Raw genomic sequence first — 15909 nt, 5'->3', positions numbered from 1 at the left:
GTTTTGCATTTTTGTGTCTGGCCAAATCTGTGCTATCATTCCAATGAAGGCTTTATATTTTATTTTTATTTTTTAGTAGGCTTCCATGCCCAGTGTGGAGGCCAACATGGGGCTTGAACTGAGGACCCTGAGATCAAGACCTGAGCTGAGATCAAGAGTTGGATGCTTAACTGACTGAACCACTCAGGTGCCTGAAAAGGCTTTTGGTTTTAATGTGTGTCCTGAGTTTTAAAATGTCCCATTGCCCTCACATAAATTGGCCTTGCCAGCACCAGACTCCCAATAATACATTCTTATGCCAGAGCGACCTCAACCAACTTAGTCAAGATTAAGAATAGCAATCCAGCCTGGTCGTCATCAGCCTCTTTTTGCTTCTGCTTCTTCTCAAGGAAGCTTTGTTCATTCCTAGCCCTGAAAGAAGCTCACTGCTCCCTAGGAAATATGGTGAAGATGTTCATTCTGGTTCAAAAGAACCACAATTTTAAAGTCTTAATTTCATTCCTAAGTATGGCTGTATTAACTTAGTCCGCTGATTCCATAACAAATGTGGAGGAGCTGAACAAGTAGAAACATAGGAAAATCACATTATTCATTAGGAAAAAAAAAAATTCCTCCTAAAGTTTTTTTAAAGGTTTTTAGAAATTTTGTTAATAAGGATTATAACAACGTTTAAATTTTTTGAATAGGGTGAACTATCCTGCCCAAGCTTTGGGTGTTTCTTTCTGCTTACGTGTTCCATTTGAGCAGTTGTCTTGCCATTTCCACCATTCCCCATTGTTGACAAGCTAACTAAAGTTAGAAACAGCTGCAGGAACAATGATCCCACAGCCAAGCAACCATGGCACTCAGTCCCTTTAAAAATATGATCACAAGTTATATGGGGATTAGATGGGAAGTTAAGTTTTCATGTTAGAATGTGCAGGTAAGAAATTTAGGCATGATCAGGTTTTTCTGAAAATCTACATGCTGCCTTCCACTTGTAGCTGCAAAAGTCCTACTAAATTTCAGCTGGGATAGGTCAAAGATTTAAAATGCATTTCTAGGGGACCAAAAGAGAGAAGTGCCAGTAACTTTGTCAAAGGAGTTCATGTGTCAAAAAGAAGCTGATTCTATTTCACATACTCATAGCACCATGAACACTCTTTGGTCTTATAAATCATCTTTGGTAGAAGTGCATACATTCTGAAGCTGCAGAAATAAGATTGTGCTCATCATTTATTGGTCTTAAGGTTTTTGATCCAAAGCAGATTTAAAATTTCATGGTTTAGAATTATAGCATTAAGGCTCAGACTTTCTCTGTTCATCACCTACTTTTTGAATAGAAGTTGATCTTTCTCATTTAAACAAGCAGACATAACCCAGTGATTATCAGATTGATGACTGAGACCCTCTTCCTTTCTCTAGACTGAAATTTATAATGTGTATCACATTCTAGTACAAGAAAAAAGAATATAAAATTTCCTTTTCCAATGGATACTTATTAGTAACAGGACATATATTTTCCCCTTTCTTTTTTCTTTTATTCTGTTTATTTTTATTAAAAATAGAAATTATATGTTTAATTATGGTAAAATACCACATGTACTACATGTAACATAAAATGTACCATCTTAACCATTTTAAGGTTAAGGTTAATATTAAGTACGTTCATATCGTTCTACTATCATTACCACTATCCATTTCCAGAACTTTGTCATCATCCCAAAAAGAAATTCTGTACCCATGAAACAATAACTCTTTATTGGGGACATGTTTTTTAATACAGGAATCTGTGGTTTCCTCAGATGTGGTAGTTATTATACCTAAAATCACAGATTATGACTTTGAGGGGAAAGAGTTCCTGCCCAAGTTCCATGTGAATAACTCAGGAAGTAGTCCCGATATATCTCAATCCCATTTGTGTTTTTCCACTAAAATTGAACACATGCATGTTAAAACACTGAATGTCAAAGACTTTAAATATTAATGGTCATTTTATAACTATACCAAATGAATATGATCTTCTCCAATATTTGTGTGAGTTTTAATAGAGAAATAGTTTTCAAATTTTGAAACTATATTTCTTGCCATTTCTTCAGAATGTTACTGATTTATCGGTTTAAATGTTTAAAATGTGGCTGGCTTAATTGGTAGCTTAAAACAAGCATTCAACAATTTCATTTACCATATGACATAAACAACAGTATAGGTGTGTGAGAGGCAAAAATCACATCAGTGTAATGATTTCCATGTATGCAAATCTGCTAGGGCCTTTGTAGGTAATTGTCTCCAAGAAATGTTAAAGATAAGGTCAGGGTTCCGTTCTTACAATATGCAGGATTCGAAATAAGCATTTGGAGAAAGCAAATATTTTTAGGGCAGACATGTTTTTTCTGCATTACAGGTCTAAAATCTAGCATGTACACAGACTTTATTCCCTTCCAAATAATTTATTTGCTGTCATTGAAAAGAATTTTAATGTGTTTCTGACTTTTCTTATCATAGCTCAAATTTATCAACCATAACATTGTTCATTTTTTTGCTGTTAAATGCTTCCATATAATGTGAGAAGGTTTATGTTTTCTCTGTACTTCTCTTTGCTGATAATATAAAGAGAGAGTTGCCTGTCAATATGTTTATCTTTCTTGAATATGGGAAAGGGTACAGAAAGTGTTGTGTTTGATGGAACTGGACTGCTTAGGGCTTCGGTTCACTGGTAAAGTTGAACTGTGTGTTCTTAAGGCTGTCATAATGCATGCTCTGCTCTCTGTTCATTGCCATATGCTCTGTTTATACACAAGTTAGCATTGCCATCAGTGGTGACGCTGTCCCTTTACTTTCCGGTTTGGAAGAACATCTAAAGTTAGTGGCCTATATCTAAAAAGGAAATCCCTTCTGCAAACTGCTCATGAAAAATAATTTTTTACCTGGATTTAGGCAAGTAAAGTATTTTTCCTACTAAATCTCATATTGGGACTCCTCTTTTATCTCACTAATGTCCTTGGTGGTCCGAATGTCGACCCTTCATTGACCTCTGCAACAGGAACAGCTCATTGGAGCCTAGTATATTTATTCTCGATACTGTAAGAGAGTCTTGGGAGGCAGAAGAATCTAAGACACAGAGAACGGATTATATGGGAAACATAATGTCAAATAAATACGAATAAGAAAATTAGAGTTGTTAAAAATCTGATATGTTCAAAACTCTTTTATTTGGAAGCCAAGGGATATTCTGTACTTATAAATCTAATTTTAAATTACAAATCAAGGGGCATCTGGTTGACTCAGTTGGTTAAGCATCTGACTCTTGATTTTGGCTCAGGTCATGATCTCAGGGTTGCAAGATGGAGCCCTGCATGGGGATGTGCACTGGGCGTTGAATCTGCTTAGGATTCTCTCTCTCCCTCTCCCTCTACCCCTCCCCAACACTCTCTAAAAAATTTACACATCAAAAAGTACAAAGAACAATTTATATTTAAATTTAGGAATATGTTTAAATTCTCATTATGTGTTCACTTAGCACATTTGTTTCCTATTAAAAAATCACTGAATACATTTTGAGGATTATGAATATTTTGAAGTGTTAAGATTTTTTTATTTATTACAAGTCAATATTAGTGTCCTCATTTTAAGGAAATCACCTCTTTCTTTTCATTGAACTGCAGCTCAAAGAGTCATTCAAAGATATCAAAAAGAAATTCAACAATTTAAAGTTTAATTACGCTAAGAAAAATGAAAAGGCTCGGAATCTGAAGGCTCTTAAATATCAAATTCAACAAGTTGATGTGCATGCTGAAAAAATACAGGTAAAGAGAAAGTGCGGGTGGCGTGTCTGTGTGTATGCACATTCATGCACTACTATGATTATTACAAAATCAGTTTGCATTTCAATTCTAGATGCCTAACCCTTGGGCTTTTTTGCAACATCGGGATTCAGATGGTAGTTTTCTGCTTTTGTAACAGTTGAGTTCCTCATGTAAAATGTATAAGTTAATTTATCTTTTGAGGCAGCTCTAGAATGAATTCTACCAAATCTACCCAGCCTCTCTGCTTCCATTCTTCCCCAGAGCACACACACACGCACACACACACACACACGTGCACACCTCTTATACACCCCATTTCCTTTCCTTGCACATGCTTATGTCAGGAACAACTTTGTGGCCCATTACTCCTAGAACCTCCTATACTACCTCAATTACCGCATGAACCAGCTAGATAACTTGAATATTTTTCCCAGGAGACAGTGGGCTTCTTGAAGATAAGAAAATATTTTATTTTATGATCTTTGTCTTTTTTTTAAATCATACTATCATTCTCGAAATCTGGAATAGGACCTGGTATGTAGTGAATTTTCTATATGATTTTAATGATGGATCAGTAAACTATGTGGGAGAAAACCCATTCTTTCCAAAATACATTTGTGATTATTATGATTTTAATATATCATCAGGGAGAAGGCTGCAAAAGTTTTCCCCAAGTTTTTCTGTCAATAAATTATCACCAGCTAGCCTCATAAATAAAAACTGAATTTTGTTTTAAAAACTGTTTCTTTTTTGCATAGGCTTTGAAAAAGAAAATGGAAAAAGTTGAGAATAGAACTTCTGATTCTTTCTTGAGTTATCCAAATAATAAAGTTAATGTTCTTTTGGAAGCCATAAAGGATTTGCAAGAACATGTGGATGAGTTTGACAAAGTTGTGACAGATTATAAGATGACTTTGGACCTGACAGAGCACCTCCAGGAGATGATAGAAGAGGTATCCTTTTCTTGTTGAAATGGTGTCCATATGTAATGTTCTTTAAAATTGCTCTGTAACTTTAAAAACAATGCTACTGCAGTTAATTTTGTCATTAAATATATGCATCTTCCTCCTTTTCATGATTATTGCCTTAGGATAATTTCTTAAAGTAGAATTGCTGGACCAAAGGGGGATGAATGGTGCAAAGTTTGATAGCATTGTCCACTTGTTCTTTAGAGAGATTTTACTAATTTGCTCTTACCAGCAACATAGGAGAATTTCTCATTTCTCCATAACGCCATCAACTCAAGATGCTGAACCGTCATGAAATTATGCTCACTGCTGGATATCTTTTTAAAATACTCAAAGTGACTTATTTATTTCACTTGCAAATGTTTAGAAAGAAATGTGATGGTGGGGTGTTTCACGTACACAAATTGTTATTGGTGTTATTTTTGTTTTTGTCGAGAGGATAAATGGTAGAGGATGCATAAGCTATAGGAAATTTGACAAATTACAGTTGTTATTTGCACACCTCATGTCGAAGAAATTCCACACTTGAAGTTCTTTGTGGCCCATTATTCTGCGATACAGAATGTCTCTCTGCCACGGATGCAGCAGATTTTAGATTTGACACGGCACTGAGGAAGATGAGGATGATCATTCCTCTATGTCTGATCCATAGGCTTGCTGTGACCCTGTGGAACTTATTGAGAGCCAGCTCCTAACCGACTCATGTGTTTTTGTTTCTCGCTCATCATAATCATTCTGACCATGGTCAGACGCATTCCTTCCATCACCGTTATTTAGTATTTTTGGTGAGAAACTGTCTCAATTCTCCACTGTGCTTTGAAAATATGACTTGAGTAACTTCTATTAAAAACAAAACAAAGCAAAAAGGTCAAATGCTGTTCCCCAACCCATAAACTAAGTCTCATTCTTAGAAGAGAATTTATTTATTAAGCAGGCAGTACTTTATCCATGTGTTGTTAATTACTTCAATTATTTTGGCAGTAATCTGTGTGTTTGAACTTTTTGTCTTTTCTTTTAGCTGATATTTGAATTCTTTTTCGTGCCGTATGCTTTTTATATTTCCTGTTCTTGTAAGTCTGCAATGTTCTTAGCAAGTCTATTTTAGGCAAATCTAAGAAGGCAGGAAAATCAAATGAATTTCCATACCTTTATTTTCTTATCTAACTCTACTACCCAAGTGCAGAAGCCTATGATCATATTTTGACATTTTCCTTATTATGACTTAGAAAGTTCAAACTAATGTGATTATAAAGTTTGAGAATATTGAAATTTGATACATCAGTGGTCAAAATGAAGAACTTTAGAACATGGTATCTCTTTAATCTACGCTTATCCCATTTTAATTTAGTGTCACTTTTGGTATGAAGATGCAAGTGCCACAGTTGTAAGAGTTGGAAAATATTCCACAGAATGCAAGACAAAGGAAGCTGTGCAAATTCTCCACCAGCAATTCAATAAATATATCAGGCCCTCCGTGCCTCAGCAAGAAGAAAGGATTCAGGAGATCAGTGACCTAGCTCAGCGCTTATATGGTGAGGTCTCTTTTAAAATAACCAGCAATTTGCCCTTGAACAAATCTATAGTGAACCTAATCCTGCAGAAAGCAGAGAATGACAAGCCCTCAGGGTCCTCACTACAGCAATTATTCAGGCGAGAGACTCAAGATAAGCACCCATATCTACAAAAGTAAACAGCCAGGAATAGAGGAAGGCATTTCTGCCTCCAGGAGAGGAAGTCTTTGGATTTTTTTTTATAAAGATTTTATTTATTTATTTGACACGCACACATACAGATCACAAGTAGGCAGAGAGGCAGGCAGAGAGAGGGCGGGGGCGGGGTGTGTGTGTGTGTGTGCAGCGCAGAGCAGGAAGCCTGATGCAGGGCTTGATCCCTGGACCCTGAGATCATGACCTGAGCTGAAGGCAGAGGCTTAACCACTGAGCCACCCAGGCACCCCAAGGAAGTCTTCGGATTTTAACTATCTTGTGTAAACCCTCCTTCTCTATTCTCTTTTCTCCCCTATTCCTGTTGGTCATCCACCGGGTTATAAGCAGACAAAACAAAACAACAACAACAACAAAAACCAAACTCATTTCCATGAGGGTGATTTCTTAAAAAACATTCAAAACTCCCATAATACTTAAAGTGGGTGTTAAGCTAAAATTGATGTCTCTAGTCCTCATATTTCTATGAGGGGTGTGGTTTGTAGATTTAAGAAACAGATGGTTTGGTTAGTAGATTTAAGGAACAGGTCCCTTGCCTTTTTCTCCCTTATGGAATAAACAGGAGAACTCAAATTATCATCTCACTGGTTCTGCTTTTCTCTTCTCCATGACCAGGAAAGAGAATACAGTTGTCAGTCTCAAGAGTCTTTCTATCTAAAGGAGGCCCTCATTTCAGAAACCCTCTGGGTGATGATAGCCTTTGGGGGTGCTGAGGAATAAGTTTCATGAATCCCCTGATATTGTTCCTATAGACCAAGGGTAGTTCCCAGTGGCCAGGCAAATCTAGCTTAGAAAGAAGATAACAATGGGTGGTACAAAATGTTTCAGCTGGCTGTGGATATTTTCTCACGCAACATGAAATGCTATCCATGGATAGCCATAAAAATGTGTAGAAACATATATACTGTACCACCTAATATTAAATTATTAAGAATGAATTGTTAGTACTTTTCCAAAAGGAAAAGGTAGAAACATAAAAATAATAAAATATGGATTGAAAAATTAATGGAAACGAATGTGATATCTCACTCTTACCATAGTTACTGTATAGGTGCCTTAAAATGTTGTGAACACCCTCTGCTTCCACAGCATTGTATATGGTTCCCTCTATTTTTGTACTTTCCACACTGTAGTGAAATTATTCATCTGTTCATCTGTCTTCTCTATTGACCATAAGCTCCTTCAGGGCAAGGAAAGCACGTTTTGTCACTGTATTTGAGTGCGTATTCAATTTCAGGACCCTGTTAAGTACTCACAGAGACCCGACACTAGTTTAATTCCCCTCCCTTCATGCATATCCTGCGTCCTGCGTTATCTATGTTCCTGGCCCTTATACCAACTGACAGATTGTATAGTTATTTGTCTATTGTCTGGCTTTTACACCAGCATGCAAACTCCGTTGAGAGAAGGGATTTTACCTGTTAGTTTACTTCTTCATGATACGTACTAAGTGCTTAACAAATACATGACAAATAAATGAATCATTGACTGAATACCTTGAACAAATAAATAAATGTGAATCTTCATCTGCTCAGTAGAGAAACTATGTAATTTTTTAAAATTTGCAATAAGTAAAAAGCTTTAGGAATATTATTTTAACTCTTAGAGGCCACCCAAACATCTTTGGACCCAGAATTGTAAAACAAATAAATTTATCTCAAAAAAAATTTTTGAGTACCTATTATGTATGAGGAAGTATAATTGATAAAAAGGTAAATAAAACTTAGTTCCTTCATTCAGGAATCCACAGCCTAGACCTAGAAGTCATGTTACAGTAAATGTAGCCAGAAAGGCATGTGTATTGGTTTGCTAGAGTTAACATCATGAAATACTATAGACTGCGCTGCTGAAACAAGAGAAATTCATTTCCTCACAGTTCTGGAAGCTGAAGTCCAAGATCACAAGATCACGGTGCTGACAGGGTTGGTGTCGCCTGAGACTTCTCTCCCAGACTGGCAGCTGGCTGCCTTCCTGCTGCCTTTTCACGTGGGCATCCCTCGTGCACTTGCTTGTCCTGGTGACCCTCCCTCATCTTACACTGGTGGGATCCACTCACACTGGATTAGGGCCCCAACCTCATGGCCTCATTTTAGTTTAATCACCTCTTTAGAGAGCTTATCTCCAATTGTGGTAACATTCTGAGATACTGGGGACTGAGGCTTCAACATGGCAAGTTCTGGAGGAGACACAATGCAGCCCGTACCACTGTGAAATACTGCTTAGTCTAAACCGTGGAGTCTACAATCCTGGTTTCAAATCCCTGCTTCTGCTTCTGTCTGGGCGGCCTGAAGAGGCTCTCTAGGCCTCAATTTCCTCATTTGTAAAATGCAATAGAGCCTAGAAAATCCAAGGAAAAATGTATTAATGCATATAAAGTGCTTAGCTATAGTCAAATAATGAGCATTCGCTGCATGGTAGCTATTTTTATTATTATTCCAGTAGAGAGAAAATCTACACAGGGAGGATTAAGAACATCTCACAAAGATACTGGTATCTGAAGTAGACAGCAGGGAGTCCGGGGGAAGGGCATTCCTCGTGGAGAGACTACTTGCTGTGGAGAAGAGGCGCACTTTGACCAGAGACTAAGTATGTGAGAGATCTACGGTGACAAATATTCGTCAGAAGCACCTTGAAACTGTTTTTGAATGCATAAATGAAGAATTGACCATGTTCTGAACAGGAAACAACTGATTAGAGTGGTGCTTTAAGAATATTAGCATAGCAACATGATTTAGGTTACATAAAAGTGACAAGGTACAGCAAATGTAATCATTTTTCTGGGGCACCCGTTTTTTCAAAAAGTGTCTTCATTCATTTATTTTTTTATTCAACAAGTATTTATTAAGCACTTACTATCTATCAGCCTTTACACCAGACACTGGGGAGGTGAATTGATGCCTGGGATTTTTTTTTTCCTGCTAAGGATTTGACCTCAAAAATAGGGTTTTTTTGTCCCTTCTCTCCCCAGGTTTTGAAGAAGGGCAGAAATTCGCTGAGAAAATAATGGCAAAACACAAAGAGGTTCTTGAATCTATCACTGAATTATGTGTCTCTCTCACAGAGCTTGAAGAAAAGCTGAAGGTAATTTCTTCTTCCCAGAATATGTATTTTCAAGTGATATAAATAAAAATGTGTTGATAAGTGTCTTCTAGTGCAAAGATGTTCTAATAGAAATTCTCAAGGGACATAATGTGCACATTTGTCTCACAGCTTTCTAACATAATTATCTGGGTGTTTCTGATAATTAATTCTGTTTCTTTTCCATCACTGCAGAGAAAAATATTGCTGGGAAGGAAGGCTAAACACAATTAAGGTGTCTCATTTACATTTTCATGGATCACATCCTAAAGGATAAATGTGTGCCATTAAAATCAAAGTAAAGTCTGTATTAAGTAGCCTTATGTTTTCATTCCCAAATAATAAATGGAAGGGCTTTTTTTTTTCCCCTTCCAAATTGTAGCCCCAGAGAAAATAAAATTAAATCCTCAGGTGCTATAGTCATTGAACATTTAGCTTCATAGAAGTATTAAACCAATCATTAGCATCCTTCATGAAATAAAAAGTTGATGGAATAAGACTAGAGAGGAAATATGTTGATATTTAATGTCTAGGCAAATTTAGTTAAAAGAGAGAAATGCATATATTCTTTTGTCTGTATTTTGTGAAAATTAGCTTCGTTAGTACTGTTTTAGTGACTGGCTGAAAGAACTGGTTACTTAAGATGGAAAGAATAATGAGGTAATTAAGAACATAGGCTTTAGAGTAAAACAGCTGCCTAGTAATACCAGTCCTCCAAATTATTAGACTTGTGATTTGGGGTAAATTACCTCATCTCTTTCTGTCTCAGTTTCTTGATCTGTACAGTGGAGTGAATAGGGAAACCTAATCACAGAGTAACCTTGAGAATTGAAATGTGAAGACGTTTATAATTATTGTGATCATTGTTGATATCGAGACATAAGGGTGCTCTCGTAGTTCAGAGTAGAATTATATTTCTAGCAGCCATTTTTTCTGTATGAATTTCCATGTCATAAATTTGAGTACTCAGTCCGTTCAAAATAGTTTGCTAAGCTTTTAATTGAGTGGGTGACCAAACAAATCTTTTTTCCTTGAGAAACTAGATCTTAAACTTTTTTGCCATTTTATATAACACTGCAATGAACATCTTCGCATATAAAGATTTTTTTTTCTCTTGTATCGTTCCCTACACATAAACTCTCCAGAGCAGATTTGGGTAAATGAGCATGAAGTTGTTAATGTTTCTAATATACATATGTTAAATTACATTCCACAAACATTTTACAGTTTTAATGTCACCAGTAATGTACGATATGCCATATGCATATTATCTTTTTAAACAATGATCATTTCTTCTCCACCTTCACCCAACCCTCTGAGGATCTGTCTCTTCTCCTGACTTCCAATACACAGCTTGAAAAGCACGGCTTCATCTGACTCTTTGCTCTCTATTATCTAGAACAGCCCTCCCATTTCTGTTGTATACCTTCAAGTGAGGTCCACTTAAAAAAATTTACTCTCTTATCCCTTCATGGCCATTCTTTCTGAAAGCTCTTGCCACTCCCTCTGCCCACTTCCTCATTCCCCATTCTTTTTACACACCTTAGTTAGGATCTCACCCTCTTTTTCTCATTTTCATCACCTGGATTCTCTTTTGTACTAGTCAGGAGCCTCCTAATTATACACTCTAGCTAGATTACCCTTCCTTAAATACAGCTGCTAGTATCATTTATATACTCAACGTACTCCACTATAAATTCTTCATTGCTTACCAAATAAAGTTGAAATTCAAGGCCTTCCAATGTTCCGCGGCTGAGTGTCTTTCAAAATTAGTGTGCTTCTATATTCACTGTAGGTCCCTGTCTCAGTGGCGGGCTATCCCATATTCTTGAGTTTTCTGCTTCTACATCTTCATGTACATGACCTTCTCTCTCTGTTTATCTACATTTTACTATCTCTCAAAGCCAAACCCAAATGTTGTCTCTTTTTCAACTCCTTTGTAAGGCTTTTTCAAGTCCTTTGTCCATTCCTCTCTGATCCCCAGAACACTTATATTCTTTCCTACTATAATCATCACATGTAACTACCATCACTACCTCAACCCATCTATTTGATTACACCTGAGAAAACCCTGTGGTCCTGTTCAGTTTAGGGTCCCACACAACATTTAATACTGTGCTTTGCCTAAGGTGGGTTTTCTAGAAAGAGTTTTGGCATTTGTAGTAAAGACTCAAAGGATTGGTTCAGAGAAGAAGAATCCTTCAATAGCTCAAAAAGGTTTGATTTGGGTAGATATAAAAAATGAGGAAGAGCCTCCCTGGCAAGACTTATGGGTATCAACAAGGCTCTTACAAGTTAGACCCTGAACAAAAGCTTGTCAAAGAATGTTTGCTAACACATTACAGATATTTGCATGAGAGCATAAATGTCTGGTTTTTATGTTTTTAAGGTTGGTGCTATGGGCATTTTGTAGGGGTTATTAAAGTAGGCCCAGAAATCCCTATCAAAGCTGAAATAATGATAATAACCCTTTCTATTTGTATAAAATTTTGAGATATACAAAGGCTTTTCATATATATTACTTCAGTGCTTTCCAAATAACCTTATGATGGTGGTAAGGCAAATATTTTCCTATTTTATTTATTTTAAAGATTTTATTTATGTATTTATTTATTCACTCATTCATTCAAGGAGAGGGAGAGAGAAAGAGCACATGAGGGGTAGGGAGAGAAGCACAAGCAGCCTCCTATGCAGGGCTTCATCTCACATCCCTGAAATCATGGCCTGAGCCGAAACCAAGAGTCGGATGCTTAACCACCCAGGTTAATGAGCCAGTGAGGGGCCCCATTTTCCTTGTTTTAGAGGTGGAGTTCAAAGAAGGTAAAAGTACTTTGCCTGGGACCTCACGATCAGTAGTGGTGAACTCTATAATTAAATACAATTCAAAATCTAGCATTCTTTCCACAACAACTGCCATTTTGAGATTAGATATCACATGTGTACTAAAGCGGAGTTAAATTATCCACTAATACCAACCAGCTTACATTTTAGAGTTAGACTAAAATCTGAATCTCCCCCCAAATTCTCTGAGTCCATATAGCACATGCACTTTAAGGAGTGTGCTATTTCTTTAAGGCCCATCTAATGACCATGTTCCAGGTGGAATAGAGAATGTTCTGGTATGGTAAAATCCATCATCCTAAACTTGGTGTACCTGAGGCTCCTTTCACCTTTACAGAGTCTTTTCAGCCCTCACAGGGGCTCCCCAGCAGCTTGCAAGTACCTGTACTTCCTTGACTAAAACAGCTCCATGAACTAACATCCCTTCTGTGGGATGTTTCCCACAGGAAACATCCTTTGTTCTCAACTTTTTTTCTTTACCATACTCAGTGATGTTTTCTTCCTCTCTTCATGAGTCTCCCAAATATTTGCTTATGCATATTCTCTGGATTTCCTCTTCGTTCTCCACCAAAATCTTCAGACATTTCTTCCTCAGCACTTCTCCCTAAAGCTCTCCTAATGGCTTAGATGGCCATGCACAATGATTCCTTTCTCTAGAGAATGCTCCTATAGGTGCATCCTACTGCAATAATGACTTCATTCTGGCTGGGCCTTTGAACAACCAATTTTTACTGGCAATGAATTGTATCAAAGCAGTGAGGTGGATGGGGGAGCTGTGAGCTTGACAAGATAATTTTGTAAATCACAACATGAGAGTCCTCAGTCTCTTGTGGAATATATTTGTGGAAAGGTTCCAAGTGGCCTATGTTTTCTTCCTAGGGGTTATTTTGTAGTGCTGTACTTCCAACTTTCCTGACCCAGGCTCTCACTAACCATTGCTTTGTACAGCAGGGGGACATTTTAAAGACAAATGTGAATTTGGAAGACCTCCATGACGACTTCATCGACCTGCTAAAAGAACCAGCGAGAAATACGCAGACACTATTCAATGAAGAAAGGAATAAGGTAAAGAAAATTATGTAATCTCAGTTATTCATTATGTTTTGAGGTTAGAGTCCTTATTCATTGGGGAAAAAAAAGTGAATTAAAGCCTTCTTTTCTATCTGAATCAAATCTTTCAATGCACATGCAATATGAATGTCCTTATCCTGTACTTCCCTTCTATACTTTACTTAGTTGTTCTTCTTCCATTTATGCTATTTTCCTCCGAGCATCTCCTGTTTAACAGTGGGACCACAGCATTGCACAGTGGTATTGGGATAGCCCTTCAGTCACCATAATGTCACTCCAAACTACTACTATTTCTCCCACCTTTAGTTGCCTTTCCCATTTTCCTTTTAGTCAATCCCAACTTCAAATTTGACTTCTCTCTATTATACCACCAAGCTATGGTTCTGTTGTTTTACACTATCCACTGGAAAATCTCAATACATGAAATTAGCTTGTGTCTTATTCCACTGAATCTATCTCTAAGTTGATATTAGTATAGGTAATATACTAAAACATAAGATCCAACTGATATATAAATACTAAAGTTCTTAAAATATTTACATTGCTTTAAAATCTATATATTACAGATAAATTAAATATGTAGCAAAAACTGCGAATATTCACAAAATGCAAATATTTCATAATTTCAAACACATTATTTAAATCGATCATTATGGATTTTCAATATAAGTTGCTCTCTATTTATAGCTGCTGGACTATAATTAGCTCCTATCTTTTTGCTTTGTCAAATTTGCTTCTAGTGTTTCTCTTTCTCCCAAGGAACTGAAGGAATAAATAGAGTCAACATTATTCTCAACTGCCCCCAAATTAATAAAGTATTCTTATGACATGAGAATTTAAAATAAATATCTCCCCACTTGTTGTTATCTCATGGAGAATGATTTATCTTTCCTTCAAGTCAGTACAATTCTTAGATCTTCTATATAACCTTCTATAATCTTTTCTACAGGTTAAATCTATGTCAAGGTCTACTGCAATTATACAATCTCCAGGCAGGAAGTATCATTATACAAACTGTCTTTTTTGTGGGATGGTCTTGAAGCATTTAAACCCTGATTCTAGGGGCGCCTGGGTGGCTCAGTGGGTTAAGGCCTCTGCCTTCAGCTCAGGTCATGATCCCAGGGTCCTGGGATCGAGCCCCACATCGGGCTCTCTGCTCTGCGGGGAGCCTGCTTCCTCCTCTCTCTCTCTCTCTCCCTGCCTCTCTGCCTACTTGTGATCTCTGTCTGTCAAATAAATAAATAAAATCTTAAAAAAAAATAAAAAAATAAAAAAAATAAACCCTGATTCTACTCTGAAGCAAAGGAAAGCTGCCAAACCTTGATCACTTTGTTGAATCTTAGTCTTATATCAGATAGCCTTTGGTTACTGTGATTGGTCTTTGGGATTTCTTAATCCCAGAGATATATTGATATTTTGGCCCAGAGAATTCTTTGTTGTGGAGGGCTGTCCTGTGCATTATAGGATATTTAGCAACATTCCAGGCCTCTATCAACTAGATGACAGTGGCACTTCCACTCCTCACCCAGTTGTCATTACCAAACAATGTCCATGGACATTGCCAGATGTTCCCTGGAGAACAAAATCACCTTTGATTGAGATCATCTCATTGAAATAGTAAAGAGTAACATTCAATGCATCACATTTTCTTAACTAGGTAACATTTTTTTAAAGATTTTATTTATTTATTTGAGAGAGTACAAGTGAGACAGAGGGAGCATGAGCAGAGGGGAGTGGCAGAGGGAGAGGGAGTAGCAGTCTCCCCACTGAGCAGAAAGCCCTATATGGGGCTTGATCCCAGGACCCTGGAATCATGACCTAAGCTGAAGGCAGACACTTAACTGACAGCCACCCAGATGCCCCTTCTTAACTAGGTTTCTAAGAGATACTAAATTCAGCTTATTTTTTGAATTCTGTACATTGTCTACACTGTCAACCACACCCATTTACTAAGAATTGAAGTGAAACTCATTATTACCAAAGCAAACATACTCATTTATACTTAGTAAATATAGATTTTCTTGTTTTTATTTATTTTTCTTAGAAAAAGAAATGAAAAGTTTCCTTTAAATAAAAAAGCAAGGTTTATTTTCACTGTGAAATCAATTTTTTTAATATAAGTTAAAAGGTCATTTTTTATTTAGTATAAAAGTGAAGGCCCACAATTATAGCTGTCAAGAACTCTCACTGACATCATTTCACATATACATTCAGGTGCAGTTAGCACAGACAGCAAAATGAAAGGGTGACAGTAATCTTCCCTTTAAACAGCTCAATCACATTTACCATTTTATTATCTCTATCATTTATATTATGGGTCAGATGTGATGATTTCCCAAAAAGCCATATGGACAGTAACAAAAATGCCAAGTAAAATAAAAGCTTATCTGGGAATCATTGTGTCCAATTCTGATATCCCAAATGGTGTTATCTTCTTTGGAA

General features: G+C 36.8%; 1 protein-coding gene across 5 annotated transcripts in view; it reads left to right on the top strand.

Annotated features, from left to right (window-relative positions):
- Positions 1–15909, top strand: part of CCDC141 (coiled-coil domain containing 141) — a 224240-nt gene that overhangs the window by 185993 nt on the left and 22338 nt on the right. For 4 of the 5 annotated variants that reach the window (XM_059394250.1, XM_059394247.1, XM_059394251.1 and 1 more), the window contains 5 exons: positions 3645–3785; positions 4544–4738; positions 6102–6285; positions 9446–9558; positions 13345–13461. In XM_059394250.1, coding sequence (XP_059250233.1) covers positions 3645–3785; positions 4544–4738; positions 6102–6285; positions 9446–9558; positions 13345–13461 — 750 coding nt within the window. The remainder of the gene's footprint in view (positions 1–3644; positions 3786–4543; positions 4739–6101; positions 6286–9445; positions 9559–13344; positions 13462–15909) is intronic. The other variant, XM_059394249.1, reaches the window with a different exon arrangement.

Source organism: Mustela nigripes, chromosome 3 (genome assembly GCF_022355385.1).
Source record: "Mustela nigripes isolate SB6536 chromosome 3, MUSNIG.SB6536, whole genome shotgun sequence".
Taxonomy (NCBI): domain Eukaryota; kingdom Metazoa; phylum Chordata; class Mammalia; order Carnivora; family Mustelidae; genus Mustela; species Mustela nigripes.
Note: the sequence above shows the minus strand (reverse complement) of the source record. Positions and strands in the feature narration are given on the sequence as shown.